This window comes from Eulemur rufifrons, chromosome 17, assembly GCF_041146395.1.
Source record: "Eulemur rufifrons isolate Redbay chromosome 17, OSU_ERuf_1, whole genome shotgun sequence".
Classification (NCBI taxonomy): Eukaryota; Metazoa; Chordata; class Mammalia; order Primates; family Lemuridae; genus Eulemur; species Eulemur rufifrons.
The window spans coordinates 24780184-24798981 of NC_090999.1; the positions used below are offsets into that span (position 1 = coordinate 24780184).

The following is an 18798-nucleotide window of genomic DNA, read 5'->3' on the forward strand; positions in this document are numbered from 1 at the left end:
CATTCTACTAAGTGAAGTATCACAAGAGTGGAAAAACAACCACCACATGTACTCACCATCAAATTAGTATTAACTGATCAACACTTAAGTACACATATAGTAACAGCATTCATAGGGTGTCGGGCAGATGGGAGGGAGTGGAGGGGATGGGTATATACACACCTAATGGGTGGGGTGTGCACTATTTCAGGGATGGACACGCTTGAAGCTCTGACTCAGGTGGGGCAAAGGCAATATACGTAACCTAAACATCTGTACCGCCGTAATCTGCTAAAAAGAAATAATTTTTTTAAAAAAAGGATTTTTTTCCCTCCCAGGTGCACCCATATTGTTTCTCAAAACTCAAGAGAGTAGTAAAAGAGGTGGTGAGATACAAGGTTTTTATTGAAAGCAGTTTAAATATGTAAAGTTGGCTTGAAAGGTAGTTATCACTTTTTAAATTACACCTAATGATAAGTCAAATGCAAAAACATATAATACATTTATAATTAAACAAGCCTTTCCCCATGAAGACAGAATTATTGAGAAATGTTTATTTTCCCTCTTAAAATGGCTAATCCAGGTAATAATATGGTTACAGGTGGTAAATTCCCATTGCTTCTCTCTCTCAAACCCATACATCTTTCAGAACCACATTACTGAGGTGCTGGCCTATGCTTGGAAACAGAATGATATCCAGGTCTTAGAGGTCCAGGGTACAGTAGACAGACAGGCTCTTGTCCTACACACTGGCCACCATGTCTTCAATGGCATTCCAGTCAAGCTTGCTGAGGATGCTGCCGGTGCTCTCAGAAATGCTGTCCATGCCACCCACCCCAAAAGGAAGCTCTGGCTCTTCCTCTTCAGTTGGTGACAAGTCCTATCAAATTAAAAAGATAGTAAGGACGCGAACAGAAACTTTTCAAAAGAAGACAGAATAATGGCCATCAAACATATAAAAGCATGTTCAACGTCTCTAATCGTTAGGGAAATGCAAATTAAAATCACAATGAAATATCACCAGTGAGAATGGCCTTCATCAAAAAGTCCCAAAACAACAAATGCTGGTGAGGATGTGAAGAGATGGGAACACTCTTACCCTGCCGGTGGGACTGCGAATTAGTACAACCTCTATGGAAAATAATTTGGAGATACCTCAATGAGCTAAAAATAGAAATACCATTTGATCCAGCAATAGCACTACTAGGCATCTACCCAATAGAACAAAAGACATTCTGTGATAAAGATATCTGCACTCGAATGTTTATGGCAGCACAATTCACTATGAGTGAATTTTATTAATCCACTCGTGGATTAATAAAATATGGTATAAGTATACAAGTGAGGTATCACAAGAATGGAAGAATAACCACCACATGTACTCGCCATCAAATGGCACTAACTTATCAGCACTAAGGTGCTCACATGGTAGTAATATTCATTGGGGGTTGGGAGGGTGGGGGTGGGTAAACTCACAACTAATAGATGCGGCGAGTATTGAATGGGGGAAGGGCATGCCTCTAATCCTGGCTTGGGTGAGGCAAAGTCATAACATATAACCAATATGTTTGTACCCCCATAATATCCTGAAATAGGGAAAAAATAAAAAATTTAAAATTTAAAAATTAAAAAGATAGTCAGTTGTGGTCCTAGCCCCTATGAAAAAACAACTGGAACATGAACTAAGCTTTCCAAAGGTCCCAGAGTTGCCCATACATCAAAGGGCTGAAAGCTACGTGAAGGGAACCAGGGCTGTGGTTGCCGGGTACATCTGGATTGACAATGAGCTGAACATCACCTGACACAACTAGATGCTAGCACCAGATCTAAGGAGTGGACAGAATGGATTTTAATAATTATAGTACAATTAACTGTTCTTATGTTTTTGTTGTCTTTTTAGTTAAAAAGTCAAGGAGAATTCTGAAAGATAAACATTGGATAATGAAGCAAAAGGGGCAGATGCATTGAATCACTATTTCAAACCGACCTAACAATCTTTCAGTATTTCTACATACCCCCCAAAACAAATAAAAGACACTGAAGAACACAGAGAAATCACTAGACAAATTAAAATCTGGAATAATCCTTACTTGTAGAAGGGAATTATGACTCTCATGAAGAATCTTATGGATTTCTGAGGGCAACATCCAGGGACTCACCACGGTCTCCTCTCTCTCGTACTCTATACACACCTGCTTGGTTTGAGGTACACGCCCAGCATGTCCATGGTTTTTTGTATGCTGCCAAGTTCGACATGGAGCATGAGAGCCTTTTAAGGGATAAGAACAAAGCACACATTGGGACTGACTCATTCATTCATTTGTTAATTTACTGTGACTTTTGTCATCAAAGCAAGGCAATCACATTTTACCTAATATTTAAATCATAAAGTCTGGATGTAGTTCACTTTAGGGTTTTCTAACAATTCCTGTTCTGTCAGTGTGTGATGTGGAAATTGAATCTGGCCTTCTTTGGATTTGAAAAGTAATGGTAATTAATCTCTAGGACAAAAAAGTCTAGGGAGGAGAGGCCACAGATATAACGGAACTGTGGAGAAGTCTCGACTTCAAAGATGGGTGAACTCGGAGAGCTAGGTTTTTCTTGCCTTTTATGGAAAATCTTGTGGAAACTTCCTAGGGGCAATGTTTTAGGGATCTTCATGCCTACAATCTGCCTTTGGGCATAGGTGTCAGGGTAAGTGTGGTGACAAGATATTATCACCCTCATAATAGCACCTATCTCACAAAGGTTGTAATTAAAGAGCTTAAATAGAACCTGGCACAGAAATTATTTGTTGTTATATATTTTTAACTGCATGCATTTATATGTCAGCTATTATTATATATTTTTAATTTATAATCATTTTATAAATAACTATATTTTACTTTAGTAATCAAAACCCAAATATAGCAAAATTAACTAAAGAAAGGCTAGCAATAAATATATCTTTTCAACATATATGGAAAAGAATCTGTAAAGTGTAAAAACATGGTATTATTTCAATCTGAGCTTCTTAGCATTCTTTTCCTGTGATATATCCATCCTGCAGACAATCAGAACTTGATGTGTACAAACATCTACATCTTTAGCCAGACATAAAAAAGAAACAGACTCCTGAATAAGTTATATCTAATTCACTGACTTCAAATTCTAAAGGCCATTAGGTTAAAAAGATTCCTGGGGCCTTTGTATTTCAAAGCAACACAAAATCCCAGTATAGCCAAGTCTTTATCAATCCCTTGTATTCTGTTGAAATAAGAATTCCTTTTTTACTAAGATTTATAGCTTTTACTAATGAAAACACATCTTTGAAGAAGGAATAGGTGCAAATCACACAAGATAAAAAAGCTTTCAGTCTTACCACATGACCGAGGCGAGCCTTGAGTTTGCCCAAAAGGTTTTCCCTTACGGGTACAGCTTGGTTTGGATATGTATCTGACTATTTTAGGTCGGTTTAATGGACAGTTGGGACCATGTTGATTCTCTCTAAAATAGAAATTACATAAATTATTATATCCTTAGAATCTCATATCAGTGACACGCCTTAATATTTTAAAAAGCTCAAATTAATCTGGGCTTAGTGGTGCACACCTGTAGTCCCAGCTACCGGGGAGGCTGAGATGGGAGGATTGCTTGATCCCAGGAGTTTGAGGCTGTAGTGTGCTATGATTGCATCTGAGATAGCCACTGTACTCCAGCCTGGGCAACATAATGAGACCCTGTCTCTTAAAAAAAAAAAAAAAAAAAGCCCATATTTGTGATACCACTTTACCCCAATTAGAATGGCCATTATTAAAAAATCAGAAAACCAAAATGTTGGTGTGGATGTTGTGAAAAAGAACCCTTAAACACTGTTGGTGGAACTGTAAATTATTACAACCTCTATGGAAAAGAGCATGTAGATGCCTCAAAGACTAAAAGCAGATCTGCCATTCGATCCAGCAATCCTACCACTGGGCATCTACCCAAAGGAAATGAAGTCATTTTACAAAAAAAGACACTTGTATCCGTACGTTTATCACAGCACAATTCACAATAGCAAAGATATGGAATCAACCTAAGTGCCCACCAATGGATGAGTGGAGAGGGAAAACGTAGCGTGTGTGTACTCACATATACATACATACACACATATACACACATACATGGAGTACTACTCAGCCATAGAAAATAATGAAATAATATCTTTTGCAGCAACTTGGATGGAACTGGACACTGTTATCCTAAATAAGTATCCCAGGAATGGAAAAGCAAACACGACATGTTCTCACTTCTAAGTGGGAACTAAATGATGGGAACGCACGGTCATAAAGTGGTGTCATGGACATGGAAACGCAGGAGGGGGGTGAGGGATAAAAATTTACATTTCGGGTACAATGTACACTATTCTCTTGATGGGTACACTAAAAGTCCCGACTTCAACATGATACAATTCATCCATGTAACAAAAAACATTTAACCTATTGAAATAAAAAAATAGCCCAGATTATAGCCCAGATTAATATGTTCACTTGACACTGCTTATTCTGTACCTCAGTGATACATGTAATGCATCAATCCTCAATAAATTATTCTATCTCATACCTCATATCTCATTTGTTTCCACACAGATTGTGGTTATCTCTCTACCCATTTTGAATTATCCGTATATTTGTCAGTCTTTTATGTATTTAATTCCCTGCTTTGTTCTAGAAAAGACTTAAGGGGAATCTCTGGTATTTTAAGCAAACTCAAAACTACACATACAAATAATCTAATTACTTCTTGGTTTACGTTGGTAGTATTTCCTCCAGACTCTTAAATTATATGATTATAATTCTAACCACTTATTTTGTCAAAGGTGGTAATTTTTAACAACACTCTACTGCTAACTCATGTTCACCTTATGGATTACCAATAGATACAATTTTGCATGTTTGTTTGCCATATATAAGAAGTTTTATTCTTGGGCACATTTCTTCAGCATGCTATGTTTCATTAATTCCTGCCTAATGAACTCATATCCAAGTCCTCTGCAGGGATGGAGGTGAAATACATAATATCTACAAGGGAATGAGCATAACTGGGCAGGGGAGGGGCAGCAACAGGAGAAGTGATGGGGGCTGGCTGTTTCTGCAAGAGTGACTATGCCAAGTAGAGAAACAAGGAGAGCAGTTACAAGGCAAATTCCAGAAGCAAATGTTAATCAAACACTAAGGCAAAGGAAACAGGACTGAACAGATATTAAGAAATTTTGTATTTCAGGTATACACTGAAGTGCTTTGCTAGCTAAGTTAGAAATGTAGTATTATTTTTGCCATTTTCCTTGGTGATTCTATCGACAAATACAGACCTAATTATGGGGCTATTTTTTCTTCACTTTATCATCATAACTCTAAGCAGGGTAGATGCAAATACACTGAACTTGGGTCTTAAAAGTGCTGCGTTTCTTCTTATTAGGCCTGATGTGATTTTGCTAAAGGACATGCCAACCCCTGCCTTACCCTCTTGGAGAAGGGCAGTGTTGCCGTCTGGATGGTTGAATAGTGCTGGGTTTGTTAGGCAGTGGTTTCGGTGCAACTGTTGGTAGTTGTACTGATTCAGACAACAGCTCATTCATCAGACCATATGCTTGCGAGATTCGACGATTATAGTTTTCAGAGAGCAGCAATCTTTAGACAAAGAATTAAACATTATTTACTAAAAGAGTCACTTTCAACTTATATATCTAGAGGGAACATAGTGTTTCAAGACCACCTAGAATTTCCTTTTTTCAATGCTTTTCAAATTCTTCTGTTCATCAGATTTCTGAAAACAATTAGGTGGTATTATTAAAGGTACTTGTAGTTCTAGCCTTCGGAGTATTTCCCAAATGCACCTACATATCTGGGTTAGGAAAGGGAGGAGAATAGCAGAAATAAAAATCATAAATATTGAATGAAACAAATAATATTTGAAAGCAAATTCATAAAAAGCTAGTGAGTCTCATTATTTTCCTTGCAGTGGTATCTCCCATAATTTTCTGTTTATCAACAAAAAAGAGACTATTGTGAAAAACAGAATTCCTAAGGCTTTATCTATGCCTAGAATAAGCAAGCTAGCAAGAATGCTCAGGGTATAGCTACCAAACTCACCTGTCTTTTTCATGCTTCCTCTTTTGTCTCAGTCTAATTTCCCTTGAAGTCATGTAAAACTGCAAAAGAAATATCCAGTTAATTATTCTTCAATACAAATAATTAAACCATTAGACATAATTCTGCCATTTATTATAGAAAGCAGTACAAAATACTGTCATATTTGATGAAGCTTTCCACCCTAGCACAAAACATGAATATGTTAAATTAAGCATCATGCAATTAAAGTAAAATCCAATTTAATAAATGGAATATAAAATCTATAAAGTGTCCCAAAAGTCTCCATACAAAGGAAAAATTTTGTAATGAATGAATATTTTGTAAATAAAGGTACATTTAGCTACAATTTCTCATTTTCCCTATGTATGGTGACTTTTGGGACACCCTGTCTTTTACTAGTTGAATTAATTATTTCCTCAAAGGGGAGAACCTTATCAGCTTTGCTTAAAATGGAAAACAGGAACATGTTAGGGATGAAAACACCTATATTCTGTATTCAATCTTGTGATTAATCTCACCAAGAGCTTTGTTAATAAAGCAGAAACGAGTCATCGGCATTTACAATCTCATTATGATGTTCTAAAATGTTCACCCAAAACCTACTGCAGTGAGTTCATTGTGACTTGTAAACTCTTCAGAATTTATGCACCAGAAGGCAAACAACAAATGACACACATCTTATCCCAAAACATTACGAATTATTGTCATGAGTTACATGTGAGATTCTTTTCATACAGGATTATATATATAAAAATTGGCACACAGAAGTAAATTTACTTTCTCAAGATCATATAGAGTAGTAGAAACAAATTAAAGCTCTTGTTGATTTATGATAGAAATTCAAATGAAATTTTTAATTACATTAACCAGTCACTAATCCCATCTCTTTACCCAAATAGATGTTAAAAAGAAACAAGTGTTTGCAATATTGAATAAGATGTCACAAAGTCTATGAACCAAGGAGTCTTTATGCCTTACACCCTCAGAGTTAATTTATTCTAAATCTGCATACAGGATAACCATCCTGGGTATTCACGTCCTTGGCAGGGAAGGTGACGTCTGAACCCATTCTTCACAGGAGGGGGAACACACACACACACACACACACACACACACACACACGCACTTTCAGATTCTAGTCACGTACCTCAGTGTCCTTGAGGGTCACTACCAGGTCTCCACAGCTATCAAGAAAATGCTATATGAACACCAATATGCTCTTTTCAGAGGCAGGTAAGTAAATTACACACTTTAAATAATAGTTCACCTACTTTTGTACTACCTGGTGTTTAAATGGGACAGCCTTATCTGGAAAATCACTTAAAGAATTTGTTCTCCTAATGATGCTAAAAAAATGAAGTGCTATTATATTAACATTTTATTTTACTTCTGATTACAAAGTAAAAGATAAACTGTAATCTAAATGTATTTTCATAGTATTATGACTAAACTGCTCCTGACCTGGCCATGGTGATGTCTATATTCAGGGTTAAGTAAATACATGCTGACAGTTTAAAAGGCAGTTAAAAAAGAAACAACAAAATTACAGACACACAGAAGTGCCACTTTTCTGTTGGTACATGACTGGACCATAGTTTTTTTTTTTTCTGTATTCTTTGTAAACTTACAGATAGAAAACTGAGTTTTAAAAATGGCTTTAATACACAGTTATTTCAACTGCCACTGACTCTTAATGAAAATTAAAGGAACAGTTCCAATTGGTCACCCAGTCACTCAACCTCCTCATTTTCTTAAAATGCTAGAGCCATAATTAGCCTGGGGGAGAAAAAACTATTTATGATAGTTCAAGAGAACATGGTTCAATTCTCATCAACCAAGCACAAAATCCTGATACATTTTAAGGTAGTTTAACTTTTCCTGACTTAAACTGATGCCTTTTCTATCTGCCAAATAAGAAACACATCCAAATTATTAGGTCATTAAGTATGAAATGTCCAATTTCTGTAAGTGCTAAGTTTGACAGTTGCTATCTCTGACATTTTCATTTTGACACTTGTTTTATTTTTATTGTGAAGGTACATCCTCATTATTTCAAACCCATGGTTTTTGGCTTGTGATTATCTTTCAATTTTTTTTTTAGACCAACTTTTGTGAAATCATGGATAAGTCAAAAATTCGTGTTATTTTTGAATATTAGTTCCATTGTGGAACCAATGATGCACAGACAGCTCAAAATATCAGTGAAGTGTTTGGGAAGGATGTGGCTAATGAACACATAGTATGTGGATGGTTCTAGAAGTTCCGTTCTGGTGATTTTAATATTGAAAATGAGCCACGTGGGCAACTGGGACCAAGGTGGATAATGATGAGCTGAAAGCTGTAATAGAAGCGAATCCATCTCAACCTACATATGAATTAGCAGCAAGGTTTCATGTTACTGCTCCAACAATATTGGACCACTACAATAAATGAGCAAGGTAAAGAAGCTGGATAGATGGGTACCTTTATGATTTAAATGACTGTCAGAAGAGAAATTGTCTCAAAGCTTGTCTTTCTTTGCTGTCATGACATAAAGTCATACGATTTCTACACTGTATTGTTACATAAGAAAAATGGATTCTTCCTGATAATTGCAAGTATTTGGCGCAATGGTTGGATAAAGATGAAGGGCCAGAACACAATCCAAAACCAAATATTCATCAAAAAAAGTTAATGGTGTCTGTTTAGTGGTCCAGCACTGGTATTCTCCACTGCAGATTCATGAAACCCGGTCAGTCGATTACAGCAGATGTCTACTGCAACCAGTTGGATGAAATGATGAGGATGCTTGAGATTAAGCAGCTGAGATTGCACAATAGAGACAGGCCAATCCTCTTGCAAGACCACATGTTGCAAAAAAACAAACAAAAAAACACTGCTCAAACTATAGAGACTGGCCTTGGAAACTCTCTGTCATTCACCATATTCACCAGACCTTGTACCAACTGACTACCACCTTTTGCAGGCTCTGGACCACTTCTTGAAAGGAAAAATATTCAATTCTCAACAGGCTATGGAAAACACTTTTTGTGATTTTTATCACCACTTGCTCTCCAGGCTTTGCTGCTGGCATAAACAAGCTGCTATTAGGATGGCAAATCTGTGTCCATTAGTTTAGGCTCATATTTGATTAACTGTACTGCTTCTTGTTTGAGATATAATAGATTAAACTTTTCATTCGAAATCAGACATTTCATATTTAATGAACTAATATGTTAATCCTTTTCTTAAATATTTGCCAGGAAAAAACTACACATATTCTGTGATAATTCCATTACCCTTGATACTGCAGACTTACTGGATTGCTTCTAGGGCAGAAAGGATTATGTTCTTGCCCTCTCTTTTCTGCCAGCTGCTTTAGATACTCTGCCATTCTTTCTTTCTGTTTTCTTTTCATCCAGACTTGAATCTCTCTTCTCTCCTTCTCAGTTCTTTGTGGATGTCTGCCAGAAGAATGCTGAATTCTGGGAAATTTAACAAGCAAGGAATCATGTGCCTTTAAATTTGTTATGCAGGTAAGAAATATCATGACTAAATACTATTCATTTGGAAAGATTTTGCCCCATCTTGAAAAGCAGTACACACTTATGGTCTCTGATCAACTCACCCCAATCTGTCCTTGAAATCCGCTGAAAATGGTCTCAAAGTTCAGCAACAACTTCCTTATAACATTTGGTTTAAACCTACAGTCCCCAAACCCCAGGCCACGGACTGTCTGTGGCCTGTTAGGAACCAGGCTGCACAGCAGGAGGTGAGCAGCAGGCAAGCAAGTGAAGCTTCATCTGTATTTACAGCCGCTCCCCATCACTCACATCACCACATAAGCTCCGCCTCCTGTCAGATCAGCGGCGGCATAAGATTCTCACAGGAGCGAGAACCCTACTGTAAACTGCATGTGGGGGATCTAGGTTGCTCCTTATGAGAATCTAATGCCTGATGATCTGAGGTGGAGCTGAGGCGGTGATGCTAGCGCTGGGGAGCAGCTGCAAATACAGATAATCATTAGCAGAGAGGTTTGACCGCACAATAAATGTAATGCGCTTCAATCATCCCGAAACCATCCCTCCAACCCCACCTCCGGTCTGTGGAAAAATTGTTTTCCATGAAACCAGTCCCTGGTGCCAAAAAGGCTGAGGACTGCTGCTTTAAACTCTTTCCCCTTTTTTCTTTTAACTTTATCTTACTTGGGTCTTTTCCTAATTCTCAAAACACTATGTAACTTCCTACATTGTCTCCTTTCTTTTCTCCTCACCACCTCAATATTAATGTCTTAAAGGTTCCATTTTAGACTTCTTTAATGTATTCCCTGACTGTCTCAGTAATTTTCAAAACTTAGAATACAGAGATGACTGCAACTGCTGCCCTTCTGGATCTAGCCCCATGTTTAGGCCCACACCATACTTCCCGTGCTCTGGCCCAAGTTAGTGACTAAGCATGGCAGGGACACAGGTGATACACTGGGTGATTTTGGCTTAAGGTCTTACACTGACCTGGCTGAAATAGTCTTAGCAGTATGCACCACACTGTGTCTCCCAACCCTCTTCCTTTCCCTCTCTCCGTCACAGAGAGGCCTCAGACCAATATTGTGGTCTGATGCTTCTCTTCCCTTCTGTTTTTTTTTTTCTTATTCCCCTCACAGGCACGTCCCCTACCCTCCGTAAATCTCTTGTACGTGTAATCCCATCTTGGCTTCTACTTCTTGGAGGATCCAAACTGATGCAAGTCATACTAGGAGTGGTCTGAGAAAACTGGCGGTGCAAGATGGGGGTTTGGGGCAGATGCATCACCCAGTGTGAAGAAGATCCCATCCTACATGGATGATGGGTCACAAATACAAACAATGTGGCTTATTCTGAACACCTGCTTTCCTTCTGGAAGTCTGGAATCCTGGTACATGTCAGGCAACACCCCCCAGTAAAACCCTGTGCACTGAGGCTCTAATGAGCTTGCCTAGTAGACAACATTTCACACATGTTGTCACAACTTCCTGCTGCAGGAATTAAGTGTGTCCTGTGTGATTCCACTGGGAAAGGATTCTTGGGAGCTTCTGCCTGATTTCCCCTGGAATTTACCCCATGTGCCCTTTTCCTTTGCTGATATTGCGTTGAACCTTTTTGCAGTGATAAATTCTAGCCATCAATATGACTATATGCCGAGTTCTGTGAGTCCTCCTAGTGAACCACTGAACCTGGGGGTGATCTCAGGGACCGCCAGCACAGGATGAGACCCACATCAGCATTGCAGTCTGACAGCTGTCCCCACCTTGTATGGCATCCTCCCCTCCTCCCCTCCAATTTATTTGCCTTTTCTCCAAATAAATCTCTTGCTCGTTAAAATCCTATGTGCTTCTCAGAAGACTTAAAACTAATGTACCAATGAACATTATCAACAAAATGTTCTCCTGACACCTTATACCTAAAACTGCATTCTCTATCTTGCTAAAGAAATCATTATAAACTCGGTCATCCAAGTAGAAAAGCTGTCATTGTCACCTCCTGACAGCCTCACCCCTACTGCACTATACTCTCCATTCTAATTCACCTCATCTCTAGACTACTGAAGCAAGACTTCTAATTGGCTCCTACTTCCCGTGAAAGTCCTTTGCTGACTCCCACACTGCTCACAGAAAGACTGAGCTCAGAGTGCCTCTGGTCCCCACCCCCAGTTCGCCCCACTCTCCCCCTCCAGTGCACAAACTCTAGCCGTATCTAATTCCTTGTGCTTGACTGCCAATCACATCTTTGTGTATTATCTTCTCTCTGCCTAGAACACCTTTTCTCCCAATTATCAGCCACATGAATTCTCTTGATCCTTTGAGATATGGTTCAAATCCAGAACTAGTGTAGCTGCCTTCTTTGGCTGATTTGATTCCTCTGAGCTCCCACAGCACTGATATAACTTGGTTTTACAGCTCTACCTCCAAGAGCAGAAACCATATTTAATTTTTATTCCAATTCTTGACATTTAATAGACTTTTGTTGATAACATGATCATTAACTTAACAAACAACTGAAGGTAACTAAATGTGTTAGCTTAGGAAGTCAAAGTTTACATGGTCTTGATACAAGGTCATATATAATATAGCAGATAAATTCTACTAATTAAATAGAAATAGTATTTTTTTCTTTTTTTTTTTTTTTTGGCATGCTATTTCCTGCTAACAGTTTTGTAAGTCTGAGTATACATGCATTTTCACTGAGGTAGTAAGTGGAATTGAACTAGGAAATAAAGAAGTACAGCTGCTATTCATAAGGCTGACTATGTTATATAAGCAAGCCAAGAGTGTATGTGTCGTGGGGAAGCATCAGTAGGAGAGTCAGCCTTCATTCTATTAGGAACCAGTTCCTGACACAGAGAAGATTGTAAGGAAACATTTTAACCTAATGTTCCAAGGAAAAGCTATTCAAATGTATTCTAAGGGTGAATATTTAGGGTAAAGTGCCAGGAACTACATCATTAATTACTTCTAATAAGAGATGGGACTAAAGGTATGTTGTACTTAGAGTGGGATTACCTGGAGATATTCCTGGCTTGTTGTTCTGTTAAGCCAAGCTCCTCACTGGAAATTCCATCTTTACTTATAAGGTCATCAATAATGTCTGCAATATCAGTCAATCCAGTCATCTGGAGTGGATCTTCTGAAACACTTCATTTGTAAATGTAATTTAAGAAATATAAATCAGTATCTACAACTTAATTACATTAAGCAAAAATGAACATGTAATAAATGAATACTAAATAATAAACATACATCTGCTGTTCCTTCTATTTCTGTAATCCTAGTAACTCTCAGTGGAAAAACCTAACCACCGATAATTAATGACTTAGGTTCCCTTAAAAAAGCAAATATAAGGCCAGGAGAAAACCTCTACAGGTCCTGCCTGCTGAAATTTAATACATATTTAGTAAAAGATAATGTAGCAAGTATAGCCTATCGTATTTAATTACCTGTACTAAACAGTAAGGGATATAATAATCCTCAATTTCTTAAAACACTCTATTCCCAATGGGAACTTACTGTATTCCTTTACACCATGAAAAGATGTATAGTGTAAAAGTTCACACACATGTGAACAAAATTTCCAGAACACATACTTATACCCAACTTTAAGTAAAACTGTAAATTTACTCAAGATATTTACCTCTCAAATAATTCATCACTGTTATTCATACCTTTAAAAAAGAAACATTATTATTAATAAAAACTTCAAGTCATTTTTTTACTTTCAATTATTGACCTGACTTAGAAATTATATAACCAGAAATTAAATATTTTTAAACCTCCAAATTGGTTTAAAGATACACATGTACAGCATATTTATCTTCCTCTTGAATATGCTATTTGGTAGTAAATATTGTCTACATTTTAAGATAATTACATTTCTAGCTCAAGTATTCTGTATAATATCCTTCAGAAGGTACAACTCTGCCTAGTACACTGTTTAGAGTACTAGAATGCAATTAACTTTATATAAAAACAAAACAAAAAACTTCTGGTGATCTAAAAGCAATACATTTTGGAAAATATCTAATTTAAATCCAAGAACCCATTTACTTGTAAGATCATGACCCAAAGAATGATTTTAAAGCTTTGTTCAGTATTAACTACATGTCTTCAAAGCAAAACACTTACTTTATTCAATCTTCTATATGTTTAACTCTAAAAGAGAATTGGATTAATATAGGGAAAAGTGTTGTGTCATCTCTTCTCGAAAAAAAATTCCTCAAAATTTTATTAGACCCAACCTGCCGCTACGACTTATACATACACATATTTTTTATATGAAATAATTTTGGTTTCTTGAAAACATATTGTTCTGTTTATTAACTCCCAAATCAAGGATTTTATCTTTGTCTTCAGAGTCTGGGAATTTGTGAGTTCTTAATAGCAATTAATGAACTTTTACTAAGAGGGAAATACTTTACATAAACCTAAGATTATAGCAATAATAATAATACTATTACTAGTATTAGTATAATACTACCTCTTAGAGCTTTTGCTCAGGAGAAAAAGATAACATATACTTTCAAAACAGAAGAATACTTTCTACCAGTGTTTGAGTAGCCCTTGTTGGTCTATTCCTGAAAAAGGCATGAAGGGATTCTTTTCCAGTACAGGCTGGGCTGCATAAGGGGAAGTCAGTGAGACTGTCAAAGATGGAGACCTCTTAGGGTAAAGTCTAAAGTGTCAGTCATCAAAGGGAGGTAAGCAACCAGCTGTTCTGCTGTTGGTGACCCATGGCCACAGTGCCTACAAACCTGGGCAAACCTTGTCAAACCTATGCAAGTTTAATACTTCTCAATAACTACTGCTAAAGGAGAACATCTTTTTGCAGAACTCCAGAGCACTTTGATAACAAATGCAATTTAACTAAATCATTTCATGTTTAAAGATAAACCATTTTACATGATAGAATTCAGTGCCTTTGGTCTCTGACAAAGATCTTCCTCAATATAGTTATTGTTAAGAAAAGCCTCAACTACTGAAAGAAAAAATAATAATGGTGAAAGTATATATTCATCAGATATGAAAAGTGTGACTACTAAGAAATGAAACTAATTTCTTTTATCGAAGAGCAGTAAAGTGTTACATCCAAATGAATACTTTTAAAAGTAGTTACAAAAGGAGAGTATACTTTAACTTCATTTTCAAACCATTTTTGGAGCTCTTCCTTTGGGACTGCCTTCATAGACAATTTATTAAACACAATTGGTCAACTTTATTCCTTGATAACCACAATTTCTTATTTTTAATTCCAAACAGTGACATTTAGCCCAGTCACATACTTCATTTATCAGAAGTGCCCCTGAATAACTTTTGTCTGTTAGCAAAAATTCAATCCATCCTCAGTGAATAAATTATTTGCCACTATTAAGAATACTCAGAAGAATGTCCTAAGAAATGGAACTTAATTGCAAAAGAGGAAATGTAAGCTATTTTTGATCATTAAAGCAAGGGAATGACAACACATTTTTGCAAGATGCCATCTTTGGAGAAAATACCCATTAGGGCATCTAAATTCTGTATATTGTTAAAAAATAGTAATAGTTTTTTTCTAAATTTATTATCATACATTCAATAGTAAAGAAAAGCATTTGAATTTATCCACCTTTATATATGTTATGCCATTTATTGACTTTTCTCCTTCTCTTTTCTTCCATCCTAATTTAAGAAGCTAGTATAATCCTGTATGAATTATCCCCTTAACCCAATACCTTCCATTTCTCGTTTCCCACTACCTTTTCCTTCTGCCTTTAAACATTAAATAATTTTTATTTATCCCTATCTTGAAATAATCTTTGACTTTATTTCCCTTATATCATCTCATCGTTCAACTTCCTTTTACTGTCAGAATGCTTGATTATGTAGTCTATACCTACAGCTTCTTGAGACTGTCTGTCTCCAACCTGCCTTTTCTACTCTTGATACCACACTGAAAGTCCTTAAAACTCAAAGCCTTTATTCTTGACTTTCTGATGCTCGTGAAACTGTTAGCCACTCATGTTTTCTTGAAAAATCTCTTTACCAGACTCTGCTCACCCATTTCACTCACTGGGGAGGCTTCCCTTGCTCACAAATGAATAACATTTCACAGATTGGTCCTTAGTATTTCCCGTTTTCCCTCTTTCTGGCAAAGAACAGATGTACTCTTGTAGTCTTAACTATATAATTGGGGGAGAGGCTCTTTCACCTGGTTTTTCAAACCTAACTCATCCATGCTCCGCTTCCTTGTCTGAAACTATATACTAAACATGGCCACTTATCTATTCTAGGATCACCTTAAACTGTTACGTTTGTCCTCAAAATGCTCTAGAGTTTGATCTCAGACCTAGTTATATCCTCTTTTAAAACAAAAAGTAAAAGTATTCTTTTTTTTAGAGACAGAGTCTTGCTCTGTTGCCCTAGACTGGAGTGCAGGGGCACAATCATAGCTTACCGCAGCCTCAAACTCCTGGGGGCTCAAGCGATCCTCCCACCTCAGCCTCCTAGAGTGCTGGGACTATAGGCACGAGCCTTGTGCCCGGCCCCTAGTTATATCCTTGCTCCTATACTCTGGAAACACTAAACCACCATTCATTTTCTCGCTCTTCTCCTCTTTAATCTACTTAGTCACTGAGTATCACTGGTTACTTATTCAGAATGTCTCTTTCTTCTTTTCTTTTTCCACAACACTACCCAGACCCTCATTATTTCACAGGTCAGATTAATTCAGTAGCTTACTAACTGGCCTATACCTCCATTCTAGTCTTCCTCAAAACCTCCTCATTTTCCCCCTCTGCTCAGAATTCTATAATGATTCCCAAGTACGAAACAGAGTCTAAACTTCTCAGATGCAATTGGAACCCTCTACAACCTAGACTCCCAAGTTTAACTTCATTTGTCAATCCTCCCCGAGAGGAGGAAAGAGGAAAGCTACCAGTGACCAAGAAGCTACAGGAATCAAACATCCTCAGCTAGATGCTTTATAAATGATACTCAATCTTCACAACTTTGTTAAGTGGAGATGATTATCCCCATATGTTGATGACTAAAGCATGGAATCTAGAAAGAACTAGAGAAAATAACTTCAAGATTTAAAGTCAGCTTCTTAAAGCTTTTATTTAAATAACAGCAATGCCATTTTAAAATAGCACTTTTTTTTTACTGCTTACATTGCTTTAATAATGGTAATAAAACATATTGTAAATACTCAGTAAAATCATTTTTATTAACCATCAATACCTGAGAGCTAAAAAATGTATGTATTTCCAAGCCACTGTCAGTCATTGAACTGATGTATTTCCTATGCCCTATTATTCACATGACAAAATGTATTTGTTAGGACTAAAGAAGAGCAGTTTAATTGCCAACTCCAAATGAAATGGAATAAAAAGTGGCACTCAGCCTTTCTAAGTCTCAATATACTCAACTGTAAAATGGGGATAATAATAATATCTGCCTTGGAGGTCAGGCTTAAACCAGGGTTCATGCATGTCAAATAGTGATGTCTGGCATATGTAGAGGCTTAATAAATGACACCCATTGTTTTGTTTTCTGATTAAAATTCAAAGTTCTTATAATCAGAAAAGTTTGAATTTCTCAATTTTTGTAAAAATCAAATATAGTAATTCCAGTTGCTATAAATTTAGTAAGTTACACAGGATACAATACATGGCTACAGTATATCTTATAAAGGTGATGATGTCACAATTCATGTGAATGGCATGAGTTTTACCTTTCCTTCTCCTGAAATAAATATTACAAAATGACTTCACAAACCTTTCATAACTATATTCCCAGTAAATAATATTCAGTAACATTGTAATGGAAAATTAGAGTATGTGTAAATGAAGAAAGTGAAGAACAATACCAGGAGTAGTAGTATTCTGGTCACTGGAAAGGCTGACAGCTGAGCTGGCAGTAGGAAACACACAGGTTTTCCGACTAGAATGATTTTCTGTTACTGAAAATTCAACTTCTGAAGTCTCCTCTTTGTTACTTTGATCTTCCTTATCCATAACAGTCAAAAATTGTACTAATCAAGAGTATATAATTAAAAGAAAATAGTAGAGAAAAAAATCACATGGAAAAGATATAACAATTGCTAACATTTACACATGGCAACACAGATATATTAGAAGTTTGCAACATATTCTCATAGCTTTCTACTGCACGTGAATTAATTTAACATGCAATTTAAAATTAAAACTTACTCATGATAAAAAAAATTACTATCAATTTCATTAAACATGGCAGATTGGACTATATGCACAGGCCCGTGCCCTGCCATAAAAACCTAGAAATGCTAAATTACCAAAAAAAGTTTAAAACATAACCAGGCCCACTAAACAGAGAAATCTCCTGATGCCAGAAAAGAAAAAATAACTCAAAGCCGGAGCAGTTAGTGGGCAATGATGCTGGAATAGTCTACAGGGGAACAGGAAATGCGGTTTCTGCAATCGCAGTGAGGGAAACTGAGCTACCTTCCTAGGGCCTTAAAGGACAGCTCTGTCCATAAAATGGGAATAAGAAAATCCCTGCCATAGAGAAACAGCCAAGAAGTTTTCTCCCTGCCTGGACAATAGATGAGAGAATAATAAAAAAAAGTCAACTTTGAGAATTCAAAACCCCTGGCTTGCCACAAGCAGGTGTAGGGTCTGTATTTATACTATCTGTGTAGTACAGCAATTCCGAGCCAAGAAATTTATGTTAAAACTTGTCTCTCAATTTTTTTTTTCCACTTTAATGACAGCAAGAAGCTGGTATAAATAACTGTAGATTTAACAGAAAGTAAAAAGATAACTACTCTAATTTGATTCTTTCAATAAGAAATGAAAAAACTTACTACCTCATCATTGCCTGGCCATTTAACCAGAACCTCAAATTTCGGCTCAGCCGATGACCACAGACAAACAACAACCTCCACACAAATTTCTGTGCAATCCCTAGCAGTGTGTGGCCAATGACTTGGAATCCACACAAGCTAAGATCCAGGCCACATTGCCCCATTCTAGTATAAAAGCCAGAGGAGGTCATTGGCTTTTCAGAACAACCTCGCCTTGAGGTGTGAGCCAATCACATCACAAAAATAATCCTAATCTAAAAATTGGGGAACAGATGGCTTCAGCTCACGTATGAAAACTATTCCTAGTTCTGGCACTCCAAAAAAAAAAAAAAAAAAAAAAGCTTATTCTTTAGTCAACCAAAGCAAGCCTTCAGTCCCAG

The 18798-nt window shown here is 36.8% G+C and overlaps 1 protein-coding gene across 1 annotated transcript in view; it reads right to left on the reverse strand.

The window, feature by feature from the left end:
• Window positions 1-557: 557 nt before the first annotated feature.
• Window positions 558-18798, reverse strand: part of CPLANE1 (ciliogenesis and planar polarity effector complex subunit 1) — a 92579-nt gene continuing 74338 nt past the window's right edge. Inside the window, exons 43-51 of the mRNA XM_069492005.1 lie at window positions 17444-17608; window positions 13235-13265; window positions 12607-12738; window positions 9391-9556; window positions 6093-6151; window positions 5463-5630; window positions 3341-3465; window positions 2070-2248; window positions 558-859 (exon numbers count right to left, since the gene is read on the reverse strand). Of these exons, the coding sequence (XP_069348106.1) occupies window positions 722-859; window positions 2070-2248; window positions 3341-3465; window positions 5463-5630; window positions 6093-6151; window positions 9391-9556; window positions 12607-12738; window positions 13235-13265; window positions 17444-17608 (1163 nt within the window). The 3' untranslated portion in view covers window positions 558-721. The remainder of the gene's footprint in view (window positions 860-2069; window positions 2249-3340; window positions 3466-5462; window positions 5631-6092; window positions 6152-9390; window positions 9557-12606; window positions 12739-13234; window positions 13266-17443; window positions 17609-18798) is intronic.